Raw genomic sequence first — 24,784 nt, 5'->3', positions numbered from 1 at the left:
TTTTTATCTCCGTCTCTAAATGACAGATTAGTTAAATTAAAAACAGATTCCAATCCCACCACAGATTTGTTTTCCTTATAATTATCTGTCATCTTCAAAAAAAAAGACATACATTCCGCAAGAACGCTGGGTTATACACTAAATGATAATACAAACACTTGAGACAATTGCTAGTTGCTTTCCCCTGTTGATTCGCAGGAGAGATGATTGCTATGTTATCTGCACTTTGTTTTAGTAATTATGGGAATATAGCTAAAAGCTTTAGATAAGGAGGGTTACACATCACTCTAACTATTACTGTACAGTATGTTAAAGTCTGTAGCGGACAATTTTTTTTTACAACTCACCATCGCAGCCTCGTTCCACCTGGCCCACCCTGTGGAGGGCATCTGCGATCAGGTCGGGGAGTCTCCCGTTCAGGTCCACGGAGGCCAGGCAGCCCTGGTACCCGTCCCGGGATGCAATCAGCTTGGGCAGATTGCTGTACATGTTCTTTGTCACGCCACCGATGTACAGCTCCCCTGCAAAACACACACACACACACACACACACACAAACCACGTGAGAAAGATTTCATATCCTTCAAATGTTTAAATAAAATGAAGATGTAGAGAATTAAACCTAATCAGACAATAACCACTTTCATGTAGGAGTTCTTTAAACCGAGACACACAACATTATTAGCAGTGCTAGGGAGGCTAAGATAAAACAACCCAATGGTGAGATAATGATTCAAAAACAAATGTCAGGGTAAGGAAGCAGAAACGGGGATTAAAGATTGAAGATCTCAGTTCCTAATATATTCCACCTCTGATCACTGCAGAGGTGGATAATTCATCCTTTTGTTGTTGTTGCTGCTGCTGCTGATGAAAGCAGGTGACAAAGTGTATATCACAAGTTCGGTAAGTCCGTAATCAATATTTCAACAATAAATGGACATGGAGACACCAATTTACAACTGCACTTGCAGTTTCACTCAATGGGTTTCACTCAGTGTCATCTTAACAAATGCTCCAGGGACCATTGACTAAAAAAATAATAATACATGTGATTGTGGGTGCAGTGCTGTTTCCACGTGTAACTGGAAGATAAGATGGTTCAGCACCAGAGAACTTTGAAAAGGGATGTTGAAGACGGAAGGTCGATAAACAGAAGTAGTGCCAAAAAACAAAAACAAAAATACTGTGGTATTTATTCACAAAAATGTAAATGGAACAAAGGCAGAAACAATTTTAACCAGGGACACTTCATACAACTAAATTAAGCTAATGCAAACTAATGAAAGTTGAAGCTTACAGCAAGCTGCCACCTCCTGTTGCTCTTCTCGAGTGAATGGTATTTTACTATCTCAGCCTTGCCTAACTGGAACCTACCACCTGCCCAGGGAAGTATAGGGGGAGCTAAACTGAGAGCAAGCATCACAATCATACAAAACTATGAGCTAAACAACAATGTAAGATTTTTGAGTTACTAATGGTATCATCATTTATTTGGTGGGCTCATCGGTGTCACTCACATAGACACCGATGAGCCCACCAAATGTAAGCTAATGCAATTACCTACAGAAACATTTTCACCTACCTTCCTACATCTTAACATGGCCCAGCCCCTCCCTGCTAAGAGGACATAATGAGGCAAACCTGTTTGCACTTTCTCTGATTGATTAGCTGATTCACACCAACTTCAAAAGGCACAAACTTTTTTCAAAGTGGAGATTTAAAACAGACAAACTAAAGTTATTGTTTATTCCGACGTCTATCAAGCTGCTGAACTCCAATAGTAAATCTTAGCACAACCGAGCAACAGTGCAATAAATACGCCGGCACTTATTACAGTTACTTCTTAAGATGTCGTATTGTCTGTACAGTCATATGTGTCCTTCTTTTATGTCCCAAGATGCTTCGTTGATCTTATGTTTCTGATTTTATGTCGATTTTATTTAATTTTTTGTTGATTTTTTAGAATGGCTTTTCTGTTACATGTTTATATTGTGAAGCAACAGATCGTAGCACTACGCCCAAGACAAATTTGCCCTCGGGGACAATAAAGCGTATTCTATTCTATCTAGAGTGGGAAAAACTCAAGTTCTAAATATTTACATCCTGCTTGCTTGTTATACGTCACTGTACAAGCAGGTTTTTGAAAAGAAATTCCACATTGCAGGGAAGCATGTTCTTCATTTACGGACTAATGCACCATTGGGTATATGATGTACAAATGTGATAATCTGCCATTTGACTATGTAGCACATTCATGTAGTTTTCACATATTAAGTAACACGAACATCAAAAATAACTTTTATTTACTCTACAGGGAGGAGAAGAGTGCCGATCAACAAGGGAACAAGGCTGAGATCACACTGACAAACATCTCTTATTGATACTGTACATGCCACACAATACTGTCTGTGATTAGTGTGCTCAAAAATAAAATCCCTCCTTTGTGTTGCTGTTGTTAAAGGCTAAATAAGCAAGCTTTTGACCCATCTGTGGGTGTACAGACACATTGTGTTGTGTGTCACTGATCCACTGTGAAGGTGTGTGCGCATGTAGGTGACAGTAAGCATTACAGTCACCAAGAGACAGAGAATTGACTTTTCTTTTTTAAAGCCGAGCTGTGTAATGTTGGGAGGTATGCTTCTGACGTCCCCTGACAAAACGACTGTCACTGCAGAGGCGCTAACAACATGTTTTGACCATCATTTAAAGACAGTTGACATGAATGGTACGGCATCAAGCCCGACACATTGGAAATGACATCGGATGCTTTACATTTGCTGCTTAAAAAGCTTTATTCCGGGCGCCTGGGTAGCTCACCTGATAGAGCGCGCGGCCGTATATGGAGGCTCATTCCTTGATGCAGCGGCTTAAGGTTCGACTCCGACCTGCGGCCCTTTGCTGCATGTCATTCCCCCTATTTCTCAGCTGTCCTTACAACTAAAGGCCTAAAATGCCCCAAAAGCTTTATTCCGTGAGCTTGTCCATAAACTCTTCTGGGAGAACATGAGAATAAACACAGCAGCACTTTCTCATGAAGGAAGCAGAATTTGTGAATCCTCAGCCAGACGATAAAGCTGAGTTTTGGAATATATCAGGGCTCAAGCACAATTAAGGTCTCTTTACATTACAACATAAAAGGAAATATCCATCCACTCTTAATCCAAATTACTCTCTCTCTCTCTGTGTTCTGCAGAGTTGTGAAAGAAAATGCCAAGTGAAATTATGAAAAACACAAAGAGGCCTTTGATGTAGGTGCATGTGAATAGACACAGTTTGAAATGCTTCGGGCATGTCTCATCTTTAAAAAAACCCAGTTTATCTTTAAATACGCATTAAATGGGGCGCCTGGATGGCTTAGCTGGTAGAGCGTGCGGCCCATGTACAAAGGCTCAGTCCTTGTTCCAGCAGCCACAGGTCCAACTCTGACCCGCAGCCCTTTGCTGCATGACATCCCCTCCCTCTCTCCCCTTTCACATCTTCAGCAGTCCTGCATAATAAAGGCCTAAAATGCCCCCAAAAAATCATCTTAAAAGGCATGAAATAAACATCCAGGCAGCAAAAATTTAGTTTACACACGAGGGAAGATCCTGCTCCAAAGATAGGGCCATCAGAACAACAAACAAATGACATTTTCCCAGCTGAAAACCAGACCTTTCAACTTTAGCACTCTGAGAAGCAATGAGCCACGAGGTCAATTTTATGTGGACTTTGTGTAATGGAATGAGTCAATGATGTTTGCCAACTTCTCTCTGGAATTAATGAGTACTTGACACTTAATATTTCCCAGCTGGGGCTCCCGGGCATTACAATCAATACAACAAATTCATTAGCTGTCCAAATGAGTGATGTCCTGAAATCGCGGCTGTAGAGAACCATTTAGCAAATAAGAAATTATCGGTCTGGAGTTAATCTCCAAAGAACAAACTGCACATTTCCTGCAGAAGTCAACAGCATGTTTGAGATTCCACTGCATAACCAGGGTGGATAAAAGTAGAGTGAGGGCTGTGCCAGATGTACTGTAAAATTGGTCATGCGAGTTTTGTTGTCCTTCAGCGGAGTAAAAACTGCAGAAGATGAATAAATATGCGGCACGCATACACGCACACACCCACTCAGAGAACAGGGCTCTCATTGTGTTCAATGTTTGGAGTTGAGTACTTTCATTTGAATTACAGATTTCTTTGGGTAAAGTATTGATTTCCTTCATTTGAGCCATGAACAGTTTGTCTCGCAGCATACATTACAGCTTTTCCGCCTTTATTTTAAATGCAACTCGGCTGAAGTGTCACTAGGGGATGTTTGCTGCCGAGAGTCCAGCTCCTGATATTTAAAGCCTGCTAGCAGCCAAGTTAGCATGTGATAAATGTCAATGTCATACCAAACAGTGACCCAAGTGGTGCTACATGCATGACTTAACTCTTATGCATCACTAGGGAGAGACTCGGCTTTTACATTTTTTGATCATTTTGGCTGCATATGGCATACATTTTATTTTTTTATTATTATTTATTTTATTATTTATTTATTTTCAGATCATTAAGGACAAAAAATGTCCCCATTGACACCCATTAAAACCACAATTTTGGATTCCACGGTCATTACAGCATGCACTCATGTATTTAATGTTTTGTGTACAGTAGCATTTTGTAAACAAACAATTAAAGGGTTTAAATTATGAAAAAAGAATGAATATTTTAGTAGGAATGATCAGGACTGAAGTTGGTTTAAAGATTAATAACTCCGTAAAAGTGGAAAATAATATGAATATATAATTTAGGGCCATTTTTTTGACATGGACATGCACAAGCGTTAATGCAGCTATGCGACCCGACGCCAAACTTTGATGTTTTATATATTTTCTATGTATAGTGTCGAGCAATTAACACACAATTCAAAACCACATCGTACATTTGCCATTTTTGCTGAAGAAAAATACTCCTACAAGGTTTGTTTTTCCACTTAGGTATCCAATAAATAACACTTAGGGCCCTATTTTAACGATCTAAGCGCACGGCATGAAGCGCCTGGTGCAGGTGCGTTTAGGGCGTGTCCAAATCCACTTTTGTTAGTTTGATGGCGGAAAAAAAGCGTCTTATGGTTCAAAAGGCTTGTACTTAGTGTCTTCATTAATCAGAGGTGTGTTTTGGGCGTAACAGGCAATAAACCAATCAGAGTGTCATCTCCCATTCCCTTTAAAAGCCAGGTGCGTTTGGACCTTGGAGCCAGGGCCAGCGATTGCTATAGGCGAACTAGGTGATTGAAAACTCAATCTCGCCTAGGGCAACCAAAGGGCTAGAGCCGGCCCTGCTTGGAGCATTGCTATTATGATGGAGGATTTGCACCGTAATATTTTTATTTGTAATCTTTTGCATGTTTGGGTGCTGCTGTGCTTCCCTGTGTGTGTAACAAGCATAGTGTGCACGCGCTGTGCATAAGGCTAGGCACATTTTACTAATTCACTGTTAAAATAACAATGAAATGCTGCGCTATTGACTTTAGACCAGGTTTTTGTTGGTCAATGGCGCGATCACTTCCCGCTGCCTCAAGATAGCAATATGCCCAGAAAGCGCCTGAACACACCTCCCTGTAAGAGCAGCACGCCCATAGACGCACAGATGGGCGCAGGTGAATTTGCTATTTAAACGACGTGGGCGCTGGACGGGAAATTGACAACTGCGTCGGTCTTAAACTAGCAATGACACTTGCGTCCAGCTTTGCGCTGTACTGCGCCGGGTGCAAGATAGGGCACCAAGCGTTTTGAGTGTTTATATGCTGTATCTTGGTGCTAATACTTAATGATCCGGGATATGGATAAGACTGTTATTTGAATGCTAAGTGTTTTTGCCATTTATACTACTTCATCTATGTGTTTTGGCTTATAGTTTCCGAAACCGTTTTAAAGTGGGCAGGTTTGAACGATGAGTAACCATTTTCCTCCCAGACAGAAACTGTATGCTGGTCTGGCTCTGCTGTCCCAGCAGTGATGAATGCCTAAGAGCTCAGAGCGATGGACAAGATGGGACCAATTACAGCCTCCCAGGCATCGCCAGAGACCACCACCTCCACAACTCTACGGGTACCATAATGACCTCTCAGGGGCCGAGGGGAGGAGTTGGGATGCTATGATATGGGGCCCTGGTGAGCCGCTGACAGCACAATCTGGAGGAGTACTGAACACTGATTTAATATTTGCACTGGACAATCGGGATTTTTCAGAGGGTTTTAAAGTGAAGAAAAAAAAAATATATATATATATATATATATATATATTTCCTTGACAGTGGTGGAACTATGTACAAGTTTGAGGTAATTATACTTTACTTGAGTCTTTTCATGCCACTTTCTACTTCTACTCCGCTACATTTCAGAGAGAAATATTGTACTTTTTACTCCACTACATTCATCTGACAGCTTTAGTTACTAGTTACTTTAAGAGAAAGAGAGCCAAATTGGCTATTTTGACCTTTTGCGGGGTTATGGCTGCAAATTCACTACAGAGGTCTGTGTGACCAGAAGGACGATTTGCACGTCAGGACCGCTACGTGCCTTCACCAGAGTTTCCTCTGGCTTCGCACTGCCCAGGCATAGTTCCCCATCTTTCGGGTCCTATCGCACACGCTCACGCTCCACCTCCCCGATGGGGTGGGTGAGACGGGACGGTGGTGCGCCCGACCCCGAGGAACCGGGATCCCACCTCAGCTGGTGCGCGCCGGCCCTCACTTTCATTGCGCCACGGGGAGAACCTCTGACTCCACGAGCGTTAGACTCCTTGTTCAGCCTCCTTGGTCAGACTCCTGAGTCCTTGGTCAGACCTCTGATGCCTTTTACGTGAGCCGATCCCCGCCCTGGCGACGCGGTTGGGCGGCCTGTCCTCAGTCCGCCCAGGTTGACAGCTGCACCGGGAGCAGGGGGCCTCGTCCCTCCCCGCGGGGAGAGAGGGCGCAACAAGGGTTATTGATGTAAAAGTCGCATCAAATCCACCTTGGTTGTTCACGCTGCGGCTGCATTGAAAAAAAAAAAAAAAATCTGACCTGGGTCTGATTCAGGACCACATATGTTTAGTGGCCTGAATCTGATTTGAAAAAAATCAGATCTGGGCTAGATTTGAGTGTTCACAGTACTTCTGAAGAAGTCGGATTTGGGCCACCTTTGCCTGCAGTCTGAACGTAGCCAGTGTGAAACATCATAGTTTTGCTGATCTGCATATTTGACCTGCGAGTCGTTGAGGAGATGAGTGGATAACCTTAGGACCCACAGCGACCAACCGCACCTTCTTCTGTGATTTCTAGCAAAGTGGAGCACTGATTGAAAAAGTCTTTGAGATAGTCTTTTTATATATACCTTACAAGCTTACTTTCTTAGAGATGCATTGTGCAAATCTGTGGCTGTTAGATATATTATTCGGTCCGAAAAACTAGCCACTACCAGACAAGAGAAAAGCTCACAGTTTCAATTTCACTGTTTTCATTATATTTGAGTTATCTGCAAGGGGAATGAATTTCATGGGTGTAAGACCCATAACACCCATCTCAGCATCCGCAGAGTGTTTAAAGCGCTTCAGCTTCTGTGGAATGAATATTGAAGTTTTGGATTTTTCAATCATGGAAAAAGTTAACTTTTTTTGGAGATCATATTTGAATCCAATAGCAGTGTTCAGCTATTCATTCTATCAGTACACCTCGTCAAATCGAGACAAGACCTGTATTTCATCCTCGGCTGTCATTGGCTCCCAAGTAAAGTAATATACAGTACATTATTGATATCCATCATTAAGAGAAGTTTGATAATGAGAATCGGCCATTAATCCACAATGCCTGGTCTCATCTCTAAACAACAATCAGCGCCCTCCTGCCAACTCCCTGGCGAACACAAAGCCGACCATTAACTTTCATTAAATGCTCTATTAAGAACCCCTGCTCTATCTAGAGTCCTCACTCTCTCTACTCTCCGTTGCTTATGTTTCGCTCTCATGCTGGCTCTAATTGACAAAGACAGAATGATTGCTGATGAGAAACAACACATGGAAATGCACACGTACACACATGCTATGGTCTTTGCAAATGAATGGCTGGTAGGCAGTGGTGGTGTGTTATAGTCAGGGGCTGGGACCATGGCAGCCAGCAGGAAGATGCAGGGATTGTCTGATTGCTAATTACAGAGGCGCTCCGATCTGCAAAGACTCCACAACAAGACGATTGGCGGGGTGAATAAATGTTGCTTGTGTTTTAATTGCAGACGCTAAATCATGAGTTGTGTAATTACGCAAGCAAACGGTATAGCAAGAGCTGATTTGAATCCTGCAGGGGGAAAAAGACTGAAGGCATCTAAACCTGTAATTACTTGATAGTGGAGTGACAACATTTTTTACTAACAGGTGCATGCTTGCTCACTCTCAGTTCTATTCTAACCACAGGTGGTGTGATACATTCCTCAGTGTTGGCAGCAAAGTGAGGGAGACAAATCTGTAAACAGCCTAATTGGAAAACAATGAGTGAAAAGGCAACATTTAACAATTACAATGAGGTAAAATTGACTGGGTCTGCATACATTTTGCATGCCGTCACCACAATCAAAGTTCTTTCATATCACAAATTAAGTCCTAGTTTGCTTGTGACGAGGATTGTTTCCGAAAGGGTAAATTATCTTGCGCGGCTATAATTATCTTAAATCTTACGCAGCAATAACATGAGCTTCTAATGTTTGTGTTGATCACGCACTAATTACCGTTTTTTTTCTCCATTCCTGCATGTTGTATGACAACAAGAGAGAACAAGATCGCAAATGATTATAAATCAGCTCATTATTGTTTGTTCAGCAACAGTCTGTCTAACCTTAAATACTTTAATAGAAAATATTTCTGGAGCCGTCTGACAACTGTTCATAAGCTGTAATTATACAACCATGTGCTGAGCAGTTTGATTCACAATAGGTTATGTAAGGGTTAATGCCCAACGAGGTGGCCATTGTCAGGTATTAATGGACGACGGTGAGGCGTGAACCGTGCCTCCGCCGAAGTACATTAATACGTGACAATGGACACCTCAAAGGGCATATATTATACCTGCTTATTACGTGGTCACTTGCCAAATAACATATTTTTAAAACATAACTTTATATTTTAATTTGTTTTGCAATCGACAATACTACCCTGATTACTGCAGGGTGTCCATGTGTGCGTTATAGGGCACCTACTAAAGGAGTTCCGGTGAAACTGACTGTTTACTGTTCTACATGAATGCGCTACATTAAAACAAAAAGGAAATGTGAATCTGTTTTCCAACACTGTGAGGTGCTTCAGTGCCACGCCCCTGAACACCACAGCATGGCGCTAACACACAAAACTACAAGAAAGTTTTAGAGCCCTCTGAACTGACTGTTTCCTACGAATAACGTTATCTCACATCCCGTTTCACTGTTCAGGTCGCTACTCAGGCCGCGCGACAGTAACGTTAAACATCGCGGATAAAATTATCGTAAAAAGTCGCTATCTTGTTTTGGGGACAATGACATGGCTGACAGCCAGCTTGTCTTGATGTCAAACATACTGTCAAATTATTTACTTGCCAACTGGTACACAATGTGATTGACTTTGAATCTCGCTTAGCATAGCTGCTAGCTTTCTGGCTCGTACTGAGCTGAAGGGGTTCTGTGAGCTGAGCGGACTATAAATATCCCCCGCTGCTAAGGGAGGCAAGTCGTATCTAAGGTCCTTCCTATTTCCTGGAGCAGGGAATAACGTTTGCATTGCATAAGAATCTTATGGGATGGAATGATTGTTCCAGGTATTAGTTAAACCTTCAAGCTATAACCAGGGAAAACAGAGTTATTGGTTGAAAAAAACTTTAGATTTCGATTGCAAACGAATTAAAATATAAACTTATGTTTTAAAAATATGTTATTTGGCAAGTGACCACAGAATAAGCAGGTATAATATATGCCCTTTGAGGTGTCCATTGTCACGCTATTAATGTGTGTTTCGGGCGAGGCACGTTCATGTCGCCGTCCATTAATACTCTGGGACAATGGCCAACTTTCGTTGGGCATTAACTCTTACATAACCTATTGTGAATCAAACTGCTCAGCACATGGTTGTATAATTACAGCTTATGAACAGTTGTCAGACGGTTGCAGAAATATTTTCTATTAAAGTATTTAAGGTTAGACAGACTGTTAAGGAACAAACAATACGAGCTGATTTATAATCATTTGCGATCTTGTTCTCTTGTTGTCATACAACATGCAGGAATGGAAAAAAAAAACGGTAATTTGTGCGTGATCAACACAAACATTAGAAGCTCATGTTATAGCTATCGGGCATTAAACCTTACTTAATGTCATAACCCTAAATCACATTACACAGGTTTTGTTTATTTAGTAATAGAGAACAGCGTTTTTATTTAATTTGTTCACTTCCATCAATCCAGTGTTCTGTCTAAGCTGCTACAGATGCAGTTAATCAACCCCTTGACGCTATGCTTTACAGCATACAGTATCTGAAGTCTCATAGCTGCTCTGTAATCATTTACTGAATAGTGTTGCCTATTGTAATAAAATTATGCAAGCTGCTACTAACCCATAATTTCCCCACAGGGATGTATATCTCCATTAGAGGAAAGAAAAATACCTGAATTCATAATTTCTAAATCAAAAACAGAGAATAAAACAGTTTGCCAACATGACAACATCTCATTGACCCTAATGCAATCAGTCGGCAAGGAGTCCTTGAGAGAGCTCCGGATATGTGCCAGTGCTTGCTGGTGACACTTTGTGAACGATTGTATAGTGACACAGACAGGCATCATTACACACTTCCATGCTTCCTTTCTCCCGCCACGAAATGTCACTCCGTGTTGAGTGTCCTTTCGCTTTGCCTCTCTCCTTCCCGCTGCACTTCGTTTTTTTCCTCACTTTGCCCGGTCACTATCATTTACTCTCCATTTTCCTCATATTTGTGTTCATCTCCCTGCCCTTTCCTTTTTCCACCCTCGCTCTTGGCACTCATAACATCCTCCCCTTGTCTTCCTTTATCTCCCTTTCCTGCACCCTCTCCCTTTGTGGTACATGGTTCCACAGTGGTCTAGTTTTAAAACTGAATTTGAATGTACACAGACTAAACTTCTGAATCGATGAATTCTTCAGCTGACGCTTTTTGGAGTTGGTCCGCTGAAGCTAAATCAGTAGCTGACTGCAGGCTCACAGCTGTTTAAAATATTACATGTAAATCACTTTGATGTCAGTGAAGTGATTCCAGTCAGACAATGTACCCATAACAGCTCTGCAATTCCACTCCAATCTCTCTCTCAAAGTCTATAATTCTATAGAAAAATAACTCACACAAAATCTATTTTCCTTTGATTGAATCCTTTGATTTTGCCCACAGAAAGACATGTCTGTTCAACACATTCCCATAAACATCATACGTCCGTATGATATCGTACGAAAATGTATGCACACCAAAACGTATGATACCCTATGAAATTAGGAGGCCGCCGGCTACAGAGCTTCGTGACGCCCGCTACACCTCCACTGTATCAGCGGTAGTTGGTGGTTCAGTTACCCGAAAATAGGTGACTTTGAGCCGGGTACAAAGCACCCCAAGCTGCCTGTCGTTTCAGCGGACATTACGGTTAAATTTAGTCCACAAAATATAACAAAAGTTAAGATCAGGCACCAAAACGACTAGTTAAGATTAGGAAAAAGATCGTGGTTTGGATTGAAACACTCCTAGGGAACACGCATTTCCTGAGTGAAAGGTTTTAGTTTACCACGGGAAGCAAACTCTGCTCTCTGGCTTGAAAGTCCTGTATGTTAATACCCACCCATCCTTCCCGACTACTCTCTACGCGGCCAGCCGCGTTCTTATACAGCAAATGATTGGAATGCTTACGAATTACAGTGCTTAACTTTTCGTAGCTTTTTGAACGAATGGTTCATGGCTGGTCTGTCTGAGTCCCACTTCACGATGGCCTCCGCCATGGTTGTTGTGAGAAATCGTATAATGGACGAGGGCAGGCTTTTTCTCTTATACCATCTCTTTCTCAGTCTTTCTAAAATGATGGAGAAGGGGACCTGTGTTTGTGGAAAATAAACACATGCACCCATGACAATATCCCATTCATCAGGGGGCATTATGCCAGGTGAGTGCAGGCAATGAAGCCCCAAGGATTTATGACTCATGAGGAACAAAGCCAGTCCCACTCTCTACTAAATAAACCTATGACTGAATGTGGTAAATGTATTTTCGTTATTCTTTCATGTAATTTTGAAAATCAAATAATAGTAAGTGGAGGGACAGCGGGGGATCTTATAACCCTTCTGGGGATCAATCCAAGTCAATTTCCAACATTCTTTACTTCAAAACCGTTTCATTTCTCTATTTGTTTTCCTCTATTACCTTTTTCTCACAAACCCTCTTTTATAGCCAACATTAACATATATATTTTTTTTGAGTTTGTACTAATAATAATAATAATAATATATATATATATATATATATATATATATATATATATATATATATATATAAAAAAATAGTAGCACAACATAATGATTACATCTCCTTGGTTGTCTAAATACGTCCATTGTTTATTTTGATAAGCATTACTAATTAATACATGCCAAAGTGAAGTGTTATAATGAACATTGTCGTTGACTGTTGATGTCAATGACTGCAGGCTAACCTTAGTAGCTAGCGCTAGTTTGTGTTATCGTAGCAACCGGTAGCAACATGCGCGTTCATGAGCTTCTCTCAACAACATCATCAACAGTCAACAACAGTGTTCATTATAACACTTCACTTTGGCATATATTAATTAGTAATGCTTATCAAAATAAACAATGGATGTATTTAGACAACCAAGGAGATGTAATCATTAGGTCATGCTACTAGCTAGATACTAGATAGCTAGCGCTAGCTACTAAGGTTAGCCTTATTGTTTGTTGGATTTGCGAGATCTCGCAAACGAAACTCAAGATCTCGCAAATAAAACTTGATATTTCGCAAAACAAAGTCAAGATCTTGCAAAAGTATAGTCAGTGTTTGTCCCCAGTACATGTTTTGTTCTTCCTTCGTTTTTTTTTTTTTTTTCCCTCTATGTCACTTCCAGGGCTCCGTACTTATTAACATTATCTTGCAGTTTATTTATTTTACTCATTTTCTTTTCTTTATTTTAGGAGTTATTTGACTTTGACTAAGTCAAGTCTGCAGAGCGGTTATAACAGAGAGCATAAACTGTGCACACATGCAGCGGTGTGTCAAAGCAACGCAATCTCTATCTCAGCTCCACCTCCAGTGAGCAAAGCTGGCTCTTTGATGAAAGGCAGAAATGAAGCGACAGAAAGGAGACGGGAGGGTGGGAAAATGGCCAAAGCTCTGAGTAATGCCAAAGTAAATTGTAATGTAAGACAGGTCAGTGGGAGAAGAAAAAAGGCTAAAACACACTGCTCTATTGCAGCACTCAAGCTACCTAGCCCATCATTTATTGAGAGAGCACTGACACTGAGCAGAAAATAGAGGAGATAGAAAAGGACATGGGAGGGAAATGAATAAAAAGAAAGAAAATAAAGAGTGTGGAAGACAAGGTGAGTTTTATAGGACTGTGTTAAGGACCTATATATTTAGGCTGAGTTAAAACTACGACTTGACACGATCATTTGCTGTTGCCATATTGACTCACTTATAAACAATGCTCAGCTGATGACACACCAAGCGACTATAATTAAGATGTGGTTTATTAAAAACTTTTATTAGGGGGCCTGGGTAGCTCACCTGTTAGAGCGTGCACCCATGTATAGAGGTTTACTCCTTTACTCCTCCTTTGCTGCATGTCATACCCCCATCATATTTTTATTTAATTTTTTATTTGATAATGATGTAAGTTATATAACTGGCTTTAAAATGTGTATCTATTGTGGAACTACTGTATGTCTGATAATGGTAATTAAACGATCGATTAATAGTTAAGAAGAGCTGTTTACATTAATAATGAGGAAGATAAGGCAGCATCACCACCTGTGCTGATTATGTAGATTACGACATATTAATGGTGCCATGTGGATGAACCCAAACTGCTTTCACTGTCTCCACGCTGCTCACGCTTCCACTGCAGAGGTGCCTTGCAGGAGCATGAAGAAAGCAGACATTTATACTTTCTGACGTGGAGTGCAAATCCAGTTATGCTGCATGTGATTTGTTTAGTTATTATTATGCAAATGGCTACAGGCGCAGCTCTGGCAGATCTTTATTACATTGCCTCTTCTCGCTCTGCCATTCACAGTCCTACCCCTGGTGCAGACGGAAGCAGAGGTAAGGAGGAAACTGAATACAGTGCACGTGTTGTACACACAGGTGCAGACACAAACTCAAACTGACATGTCTCACGTCTTATCCCAACAACATCAGATTTCAGCAGAAACCTCACTTCCAACACTCTCACCCTAACGAGTCTCAAGGGAACACTCGTAACTTCCTGCATGAATGCAAAACAATTTTAAACAATTTCAATGACTCTGTTTGATTTAGTCTACCAGTGTGACTTTTTCTTGATGCTACTGATATGCCTGATTAGTTTTAAGATACCACCCCTTGTTTCAAGAGAAATATTTGAGCAAGGAAGTGCATTATATTGGCCAAATTAGAAGTGTTTTATTGAGAATATTAAAGTAGCAGAACCCTGTTTTTCTATGTCTGATTATCATTGTGTTGCATAAACCATGGGGGAAAAACACCCCAGAACATATTGGAAGAAAAGCCACATTTTAGCAGTGTGCATGTAGCCGAGGTGCTCCGCAATGTGTGTGAAAGTGATGGGCTTAGACATCAATGAAATAAACACGGCCCCATCATATACCTCTTTAAGCCTTCGTATCTTTGTCATAACAGACCATAAAACTGCCAGAACACAGTAGAAGTGAAAGTAGCTGTTGGGAAACATATATTTAAGGAAAAGAAGTCTTTGTATTTAAGACAGAGGCATTCAAGGTCTTTTTTTTCCACTGACTTGAATACAGGGGTTTCATGGAACTAGCACCTAGTGGCCATTACAGTAGCATTAGGTTGAAACACATTCACAATGGGCTCAGCATTCAGCTGAGGTGTTTTTCTGCTTGGACTTTTGACAGCTTAATTAAACCTTGAACACTTGTAACCCTTTGAGCATTTATGAAGAAAGATTTCTAATCAGCGTAAAGCAGTTGCAGTGTTTTGCCTCCAGATTCAAATTGTTTTCTGTGCTTCTTTTCATGGGGGCTGAAGTAGAAATGAATAGGATTTAAATGTTCACTTCTGGACAATCACATCTCCACCTTGTCCTTCACTCCGTAGAACTGCACTGTCGCTCCAGAGGTGCTGATTTTAAAAGGGAATTCACTCTGACGTGGCGTTATGTAGGAGGGCGATAATAAGAAGCAAAGGAGAGGGAGAAGAGAGATGCGTTCTTCTTACATAATGGAGTAGACCCTGGCATTATAGTAATGACTTTTCCTCTCCATAAGTACAATGGAAGGACAGGAAAACCCTCAGGATGTAATAATCCATGTATCTCGTCACAGGATGAATAGACTATGTTTTAAGTCCTCTCTGACACAGGCTCACTTTGATAAGTGAAAATGTTAATGCATTGGTGACAGTTTACTCAGGAGGACAGACACTTGCACGGGGGTACTGACGATGGGCGACGAGTAACTGAAGGGAACCAGTGTTGCCCTGACAATAGCACCTGACAGAAAGCAGTAGAAAGCATATGCTTATTGTTGAGATTGTATAAACTCATACAGCAGCAGTGTCAGGGTTCTAAGAGGTTAAAGTTGTCTTCCTTTTATCCTTTATAATCACCCTTTTACTAAACACGCAACATGCTACTGTGTCCTTGAGCCAGACACTGAATCCCTAGCAGCTGCAGAGCCGCTGTTAATATTGCTTACCTTGATACCTCTTCTAAAGAAGGGTAAGCATGAGAAAAATCCCGCTTTCACAGAGGGGTAGCAAGGGGCGAATGATCTATGTAGTATGGCGTTAACTTTACGATTAAGCATTATTAAGCATCTATTAGCATAGACCGACTCCAAAATAAGGCAAAGGAGGTGGAAGTTGCTGATGGACACCAGCAGGAGACGCCATTAGTCTTGCATTGAAAGAAGTTTAAATTGTTGAAGGGGTACTAGCCAGTGTGTTTTAGATTGTATGGTTTATGGACAATTTGTGTATGGCCATTACCATGGAAACACATAATTTCATTCACACACATACTGCGACTCTGAAATTATATAGACGTTACCCGGCAGAGCTGTATGTGAGAGCACAAATATTAAACGGTCTTTGCCCTGCCAGTTCCTTGTACAAAGTCTGTGTAATGTCCGTTTGAACCCATGTGTGAATAGAGCAGCTCAGAAGTCACACCAAGTAAGTGGGCGTGTTGATGACGTTTCTACTGTCTGGATGAAAACAAAGATCAGAGGGTGAAGAAGGGGGATTGCACAAAGACGCCATTAAAAATGTCTAAATGAAGAGACACCAACTTTCGGAAACTTTGATCGGTAAGTGTCCCGACCCTACACGCTCTACCCAGGCACCACCCCTCAACGAAACCAACAGAGTATTTTCAGTAAGCGAGAACGTGTCTGACACTGACAATATGTCCTGTTGTGTGCTACAACAATGTGTGCTAAGGGGCAGCCCCAGACATGTCCAGACCTGATTCTGCGGAAATTTTTCGCCGTTGATATGAGAAAATGGCTTGAGATGTCACTGATCCAAACGTTCCACTCATCTGGGTCAGGAGGTCAGATATGCCTAAGGATCTTTTCATCTGGAGTGTCAACCAATTCTGTGTGAAGATAAATAGCTGGTAAAGAGTTAGATAAAAAAAAAACTTCTGGAAACAGAACAAATCACTGTTTTCAATGAGAAATGGGGACAGTACACTTGTGTACACATGTGAGTCTGGGTTGTAAATGTATACAGTACACTCTATGAGCTGCCTTTGACCAAAGCACTTAACCCACCGCTGCTCCACTGAAGTTGTTTACTGGCTATACACTCAGCAGGTACTGTTGAATATATGTAGCTCTGCAATGTTTTCACTACAAAGACAGTATGTTCCATCAGAAAAAAAAAAAAAATATTTGCATTAATTTGCCTTTAAAGAAAGGCTTCCATTTGGTGCTATTTCTCTGTTGTACCTGTACAACACTCCTGTGTTTTCCAGAGGGACATTTCACCAAATATGGATTATACTAATGATGATTTTTGAAGTAAATGTCAACCTTGCACGTGTCTGGTGTCACAAAGTAGTTGGTGTTAACACAGGAAGTGGTACAATCCAGGATTAGATAATCAACTAGTTTAGCCTGGTTTGTTGATCAAATGGCCAATCTCAATAACTTCACTGGCAAGAACAGAGCTTGTTAAAAAGTATGTACCCGTTTTACTCTCTCTCTCTCTCTCTCGCGCTCTCACTCTCTCTCTCTCACGCTCTCTCTCTCTCGCTAAACATCTCCTCCATATTGTGTTTCAATTTGTTCTGCTTTCGAAAAAAAATGGAACATATTCAATGCCATCTTTTTACAATTCCATGCAAGTATGCCTCATTAGAAAGCATCTTCAAAAGGAAGGGACAGGCACTGCCTGAATATTGCACGCCAAATTATTTCTCCTTCCTGCATTTCATCAAGCTGAAAAACTTTCCATTAGATTTGTGCTACTGTTGTTGTTATCCCTCATTAACCATAACGGCATTTAATAATGACGTTAATATATTTGACATCGTCATGTTGCTTGCATAGTAAAAGCATGCTTGTGTTTACTTCCTTTTCCACATGACCAACACTGTTTACTTCAACTTCAGCATTTTAAGAAAATGTAAGTTGCAAACCAAACAGTACTACAACACTAAAACATGCAGTGTTGCGTTATGTTTGTTTGACTAACTTTGATAATGTATTGCTCCAGTTGTAAGCATTTGCGTATTATGGTTATGTCCTAGGGAAGATTAATCACCGATTTCCAACATAAATAATTCTGCCCAAAATTTAGAAAAACTACATAACTGGGATTTTAATTTGTACTGACATTATAAGTTATGTACAGTACAATGCTGGTGTTGCTATGTTAATAATGCAACAGTGACTAAAAGTGTGAACTCTAAGACACTAAGTACTATGCTCTGGTACAGTAGTGCCATCAATTGATAAAAGATGTTTGAGCAGTGATAATCAACGGCCCGCCGACCGTTTTATAATTTGCAATGAAAATAATTGTAATCACAGCGAGAATTTAGTTTTGTACTTTCAATGTAAATAAGGTGCAAGAGTGCATTAAAGGGGAACTATGCAGTTTTTTTAATCCTTAATTTACCTTAACTGAACAGCTTCGGAGTCATTGGAATGGTTATATGACTTTTTTCGGGTTGAATGGTGGTCGTCTCGCCGGCCTCAGCGTCAGGAAGTATCGCGTGATACCAGGTCTCGCGATGTATCGAATTGCTTCACGGCACTGCACACATACGCCCATTCAGGAACCGGCTAACAAGGTAGCGATGGAGTTTTTCACATTATTGTCATGGCTGAGCCGGCAAAAAAGAAGCAGAAAGCTAGGAAAGCAATGCCAGGGAAGATCCCTGGACCCCCTGACAGAGACCCTGGCTACACCCCGAATGTCCTCAAATCCTAAAATCCTAAAAATAGAAAAAAGGGATAATTCTGATCCCATAAATGTGTATTTCAAACTGAAAGAGCTTTAATATGCTACTCATTCTGTCCCTAGTAGAAGCAGTGTATGTCTATGTTTATGAATCATTGCAACATTTGAGTGATTGCATGATGCAAGAGGTTCCAGCTATTTATTCTTGTATAAACTCTTTCAAATGTAACCAAAGCATTTACAATTAAAATGCAGTTGCAGCTATTGTACACAGTAAAATATCAGATTTAACAATCATATACTGTGGGCCTAGTGTCAATCCTTGTGCCAAGGTAATTTAGTTAATAAGTCAGTTATTTTTGAAAACAAAGAATTTCAAAGAAAAATGAGTAATGGGCCTTCTAATGTTCATTCATGTTATCTGATAAACGATACTAACATCTGTTTATTAACTGGCCCCTGACCTCCTGTCATTTTGTAAAAGGGGCCGCCGGGCAAAGCATATCCTCAATGGTTTTAATCAGAAGACATTCACTAATTAGCATGAAGTACCCTTGGTCTAAGGTGCTATGTGTAACATTAATGATCAATATATCATTGTTAATTAATTGTGATACCTTTGGTATGATAAGCATAAACAAATGGAGACAAGTGGCCTCTGTCTACCCCAAGTGGTACTACTGATGCTGGCATTCCTCAAAATAAAGACGTATCATTTGAACCCTATTGTTTTCTGTCACAAAGAGTATGCTGCTAATTGTTCCTGCTATCTTCCCCAGAGGAGGCTGCTTGTCTTCTGGGTGATGGTTTTGTTATTTTTTTGGTAATTATACCGAAGCCTCATGGTAATTACGAGTGTGAAAATGCTACAAGTAACACCTGGCAACCATGAAATAAAATATTTGTAAAAGCGCTGCTGTTGACAGTTGAAACATTTTACACCATTAATGCAAAAATAATGAAACCAATCTCCCCCACCAGGTCCATGTGACAAAATATCAAAAGGCACTACTAACACAGGCCAAACAGCCATCACAATACGAAGCATCAATCGACGGGCTGCTGCTGCTGCTGCTGCTGCTGCTGACGACATGTTCCCGCAGAGGTGGAGGGGATGGGTTTGACGAACAAAATCTCTCCTTTGCTAAGGAATTTATTCAGTAATAATTAACTACATTTTACTGGAGCAAAGTAGCACCTGGGGAGGAGTGTTAACCAACAATTCATACTGTATAGGATCCCCATTGTTGAACATCTTAGGCAGTCATTAGATTGCCAAAACAAAACTCCTGCAGCTGAGATTCCAAGACAGATATTATACATTCAATTTGTTACCTTCCTCTGATGCATGGCTCACCGGTTTATAACAGACATAATCTCATGCTGAATATTACTAGAAAAGGGGCATAATAGATAGTTAGGCTTTGAATGGAATCAATGCATTGTTCAAGGAAATGTGACAGTTATGACAGTTTAGTTAGTTTTCATGTGGCATTCTGAGCTTTAGAAACGCTGTTTTACATGGTCTTTTTATTCCGTCCGTGAGTATTTGAATGGAAGAAGTGCCACTCTCACTGCCCTGTAAGAAACAGAGCGTCCAAAAAAAATGTATTCTGACCAAAGTGAGAACAAATTGACCCGAACAAGCAGATAATGATGTACTATGCTAGTGAAACATATGGACTAAGGAACACGCTCTCTCTCTCTCCCTTCACTCCTTTTATAGCACAACACTGAGTTTTAGTCAGCTACGACTACGGCTGCAGTCACATCTGCTGGTGTTACTGCTGTGTGATATTTTCCATATCCAAATTAAAGCTTTAGTGCGTAACTTTTTGATATTAATGAACGTCCGTTACAACCAAGCCATTGCCAAATAAGTTGATCCAAAGCTAATTAAGACTCTCAGCTCCACACAACTCTCTCTGTATTTCTCAGTATGGCTATGTTCAGAAGATTGTGGCGTCCGGTGACTATCCTGCAAAATATGCACTATAGCTTTAAGATGCACAAAGTCCAAGTATCAAAGATATGCACTCACTGTTTGGTACTAAATAGTGTTATCATATTCAGCTTTTTATGATGTATTGTATTTTCTACCGAAAGGGTTTTTTCTGTATTATCATGTTTTACCATCACATTGCAAAGCGTTTCTGGCATATTTGATAAGGATCCTTTATACCGTGTTGCACGGTACAATCAACAAGACTATTCCATGGCAATATGACATTACGTTGCTATCACTGTGTTCTGCAGGTATCAACAGGATGACGAATCCATGTCCTCTGTGAGTATGTTTAACATGTCTTCTTCTGAGGCTGGCATTCACTATACAGAACTAGATCCACACAGTGCCATCCTCGGGGACTGTGTGTTGTTCCCCTCACCATACTTTAGCTGACAAAGAGGGATGCCTTGAAGATTTTTTTTTTGCCTGTACAAAAACAAAGCGAAGGAAGACAAGGAGCGCAAAACCCATTTTTACCCATTTTCTCTGGGCAATTACAAAGATAAAGCTTGGGAAATTGGGTTTTTTTCTTTGAAATGCAGGCAGAAATGGTGGTTCAAACAAATCAAAGAGATTGTGAGAAATGGCTTATTGTTGCCATTTCCTGTGTTTGATCCACACTTTGTGTGTGACTGCTGAACATTCAGAAAAGCGTACATGGCATACTCTGTGTGTACACAAATGTAAGAGGGAAACAAAATTCTGCCCGTCATATTTAATAGAACATTTGTCCATGTATTTGTCAAGAGTCTTTCTTCGCTTACACTTGCCTTGATATTTTGGCAAGGGAACGGTCACGGCACTCCAGAGCAAGGTTTGAATGCCCAATTAGACGAGGGAATTGATGATAGAGACATCTTCCCCCCGCTAAATCGAAAATTACAACCATTATTTTCCCCACTAGCACCGAACTGCCTTAGATGTTCAGATAAAGAAAAGGTACCCTGAAAATGAATACGTTTCTAAACAGTGGCTCACAAATTATTAACACAGATGGAGGGTTACTCCCCAACCATGTATACTGTGTTGATTGGGCACTGAAAAGGCAAACATGGCTGCCTTCTGTTTCATTTGTGTGACGTCATTCAACGGGGTGTCTGCACTATAGAATATGCAAATGGGGCCCTTGTGGCTTTGTGGCGGACAGCTGAGAGATCTCGTCGATGCACGCTTGTTTGGTGGTGTTTTATAAGAAGGCGGTACAATTTTCTGTTAATCACCCATGCTCAGTGAGGGAATGCTATCATCAGTTGTAATGCTTGGAGAACGCTGCTTGTCCCAATAATGGGAAAAACAGATTATGTTTACATGTTGTAAACTGCAATGACAGCTGAGGGTGTGTGTCTTGTTTGTGTGAGGGGGGGTTGCTATGAAGCACTTGTGCTTGATTAGAAAGGACACAGTTCAACGGGTTTGCATATGGTGGGAGAGTTTAAGGGACGGGGGGGGAGACTTCCTGTAAGTCCTCCACTGACTGTCCTGGAGTTGATCGACAGCAGTTTCTGCCACAGCCTAGACAGAAGCAATCGATCAAAAAGAAAACTCTCCTAATTACTGACATCAATTACTACATTAACTGAAAGAGATCACAAGAGTAGATATGCCGCAAAGAGTGCATGGATGCACAGGAGGTTAGTTTTATCTATAAATCACACACAATGTGTAATGAATACATATTACACTGCAGATTGCTATATTCAAAAACCTTGAAAGCAAGCATTGATCATATCTAGTAATTACTGATTTCTTAATTGACATCGCAGTCTTGCGAAATGAGCACACAAATAATATGATTTGTTTTGCCTTCTCCAAAGCATATGTGACGATAACATAATCGGCGTGATGCACTCACCATGAAATGCAGTGAGATCTGGCTGCTAACTACATGCCTCACTGCTAAAACCACTGCAGCTAATTGTACCCTTTTCAGTCCCTTGTCTGTAACCCAGTGTAGGGACACGGGCATAGTGCCATTAACCTTATAAACCCCCCTTATGATAATCCTTATTTCAACTGTACTATGCACACCCCAAAGGACAAAACTGAAAAAAGTCTGTCAATAAATCATGCCTCCCCAAAAAAAAAAAAAGCTTGGGGCCCCTTTTGATCTTTTGACTTCTCACATCCTTCAGTGGCCAGGGGCTCATCCTGACTTCTGATGTGTCTTGCATAACAACCCCCAGTAGCCTCAAGAGCACTCCACACTCTGGGACATGACACAGACAAAATCAAAGTGAATCATTCAGAGCTAATCTTAATATTACTACAAACAGACACTTGAAACAGTCCAGAGTTGCTAACATCGCTTCACATTGTCCACTCTCAACATCCTTGGGTCTTTCTTCCAAGTAGCTCTTTCTATTTGACTTTTGACTTTTATTCTATTGCTATCACTCTTGCGCTCCACAGGCAGCCACTCTCAAGCTTCCAAATAATACATCTGAAAACCGGACTTCTGAGGTCTAAAGCTTACAATTACCTGAGCCTCCAGTCCCAGTCTCGCAGCACACCAGAGATACCTGCTCACTTTTAAGTGCCTTGTAACCGCGGCTATTATTTCAAGATGGTTCACACGGGCAGGGTATTTTAAAGTCATAGATGGTAAAGCTGTCTCCATCAAAAGAGAGTCATCATATCGCGGGTAAAAGTCAAGTGTACCCAACAGTGACGGTGGAAACAAGTGACAAAAAAGAACAAAGCACAGAAGGATGGCGTTATAAGCTGTTATTGTTTTATGGCATGATTCTTTGTTTTCAACTTCTGTGATGTTGGATTAAGGTCAAATCGGGGTACCAATTGGTAAAGGATATAGCTCGTATATTGCCCTGTTCCTGTAAATCCAACCATCTGTTGAAAGAGGGGATGGGAGGTGGGAAGACATATTTCAAGGTGAAGAGGATAGGCGAGCACAGATGCTGCCAGGCTTTTGTTAAGTTTTATTTCACCCCCTGTCCACTCTTGTTTGCCAAGCACATTTACACTTGGCAGCGTCATTTCGTTTGCTCTGTGTATCCTGGTCCCTTGCACTGAAATGTCACACATTTAAAAAAAAAAAAATAAATAAAAAATATATATATATATATATATATATATGCATATGCTCAAGCACATGCAATTTCCTGTAAGCATGGGATGTTCTAAGTCATTTTTGTGAGGTAAATGTAAATGGACTGTTTTTATATAGTGGTTTTCTAGTCTTAATAACTACTCAAATCGCTTTAACATAGCACAGGAACCATTCACCAGTCACACACATTCATACACTGTGCCGAGGCTGCTGTACAAGGTGCCACCTGCTCATCAGATAAACACTCACACACATTTACACTCCGATGACGCAACATCGGGAGCAACTCAGGGTTCAGTGTCCTGCCCAAGAACATTTCGACATGGGACTGCAGGGCCGAGGATCGAACCACCGACCTTCCTATTGGCAGGCGTCTGCTCTACCACAGTCGCCCCGAGGTATGCATAAAGAGAAAAACATACCTCACAAAAACACCAAGGAAGAATTGTGCTCTGTGCATTAACAGCAAAGATAATTATAATATTTTGTTATGACAGTTGTGTTATTTAAGGACTAAAACACTCCACTACAAAAAGTAGGAAATCGTCAGTGACTAAGAAAACCAACAGATGTACAGTGTGGACCTATTCCAAAAGCCACTGTGATCCTGAAAGCGGCTCTAATTTAGATGGATTTGAGCTGGCATGTGTTCATGGCCACCTTCCAATAACACTTAAGGTACAGACCAAGGATGACACAGGAATAGTTATTTCCTGTCAGTGGTAATGTTTTCGGGGAAGAATGTATCACTGCGAGCTGGACGGCCTGCTGTTACCTTTGAGGTCCAGGTTGCGGGCTCCATTGGAGTGCTGCGTAACGGTGCGTGAGTCGATCTTGAGGGTGTGTACGTTGTTGGCATCCCGGGACACCACCACGTTGTGCCACTGGTTGTCATTGAGGGGCTTGTCCGAGTTGCCCTTCATCAGCGACGGCCCGTTGCCGAGATCGAAGACGTAGTGGACGTATCTGTGAAGAGAGATGTCAGAGTAGAGCGTGTGTGAGTGTGTTTGTCTGGCCGTTATTACAAAGCTAATGCAATAACTGCTCCTGAAGGAAAGGAAATCAAAATCATT

At 41.0% G+C, this 24,784-nt stretch overlaps 1 protein-coding gene across 2 annotated transcripts in view; it reads right to left on the bottom strand.

The window, feature by feature from the left end:
• Positions 1–24,784, bottom strand: part of nrxn2b (neurexin 2b) — a 652,809-nt gene that overhangs the window by 328,020 nt on the left and 300,005 nt on the right. For both annotated transcript variants that reach the window (XM_078276170.1, XM_078276169.1), the window contains 2 exons: positions 24,487–24,677; positions 348–521 (listed from right to left, as the gene is read on the bottom strand). In XM_078276170.1, coding sequence (XP_078132296.1) covers positions 348–521; positions 24,487–24,677 — 365 coding nt within the window. The remainder of the gene's footprint in view (positions 1–347; positions 522–24,486; positions 24,678–24,784) is intronic.

This window comes from Sander vitreus, chromosome 19 (genome assembly GCF_031162955.1).
Source record: "Sander vitreus isolate 19-12246 chromosome 19, sanVit1, whole genome shotgun sequence".
Classification (NCBI taxonomy): domain Eukaryota; kingdom Metazoa; phylum Chordata; class Actinopteri; order Perciformes; family Percidae; genus Sander; species Sander vitreus.
Note: the sequence above shows the minus strand (reverse complement) of the source record. Positions and strands in the feature narration are given on the sequence as shown.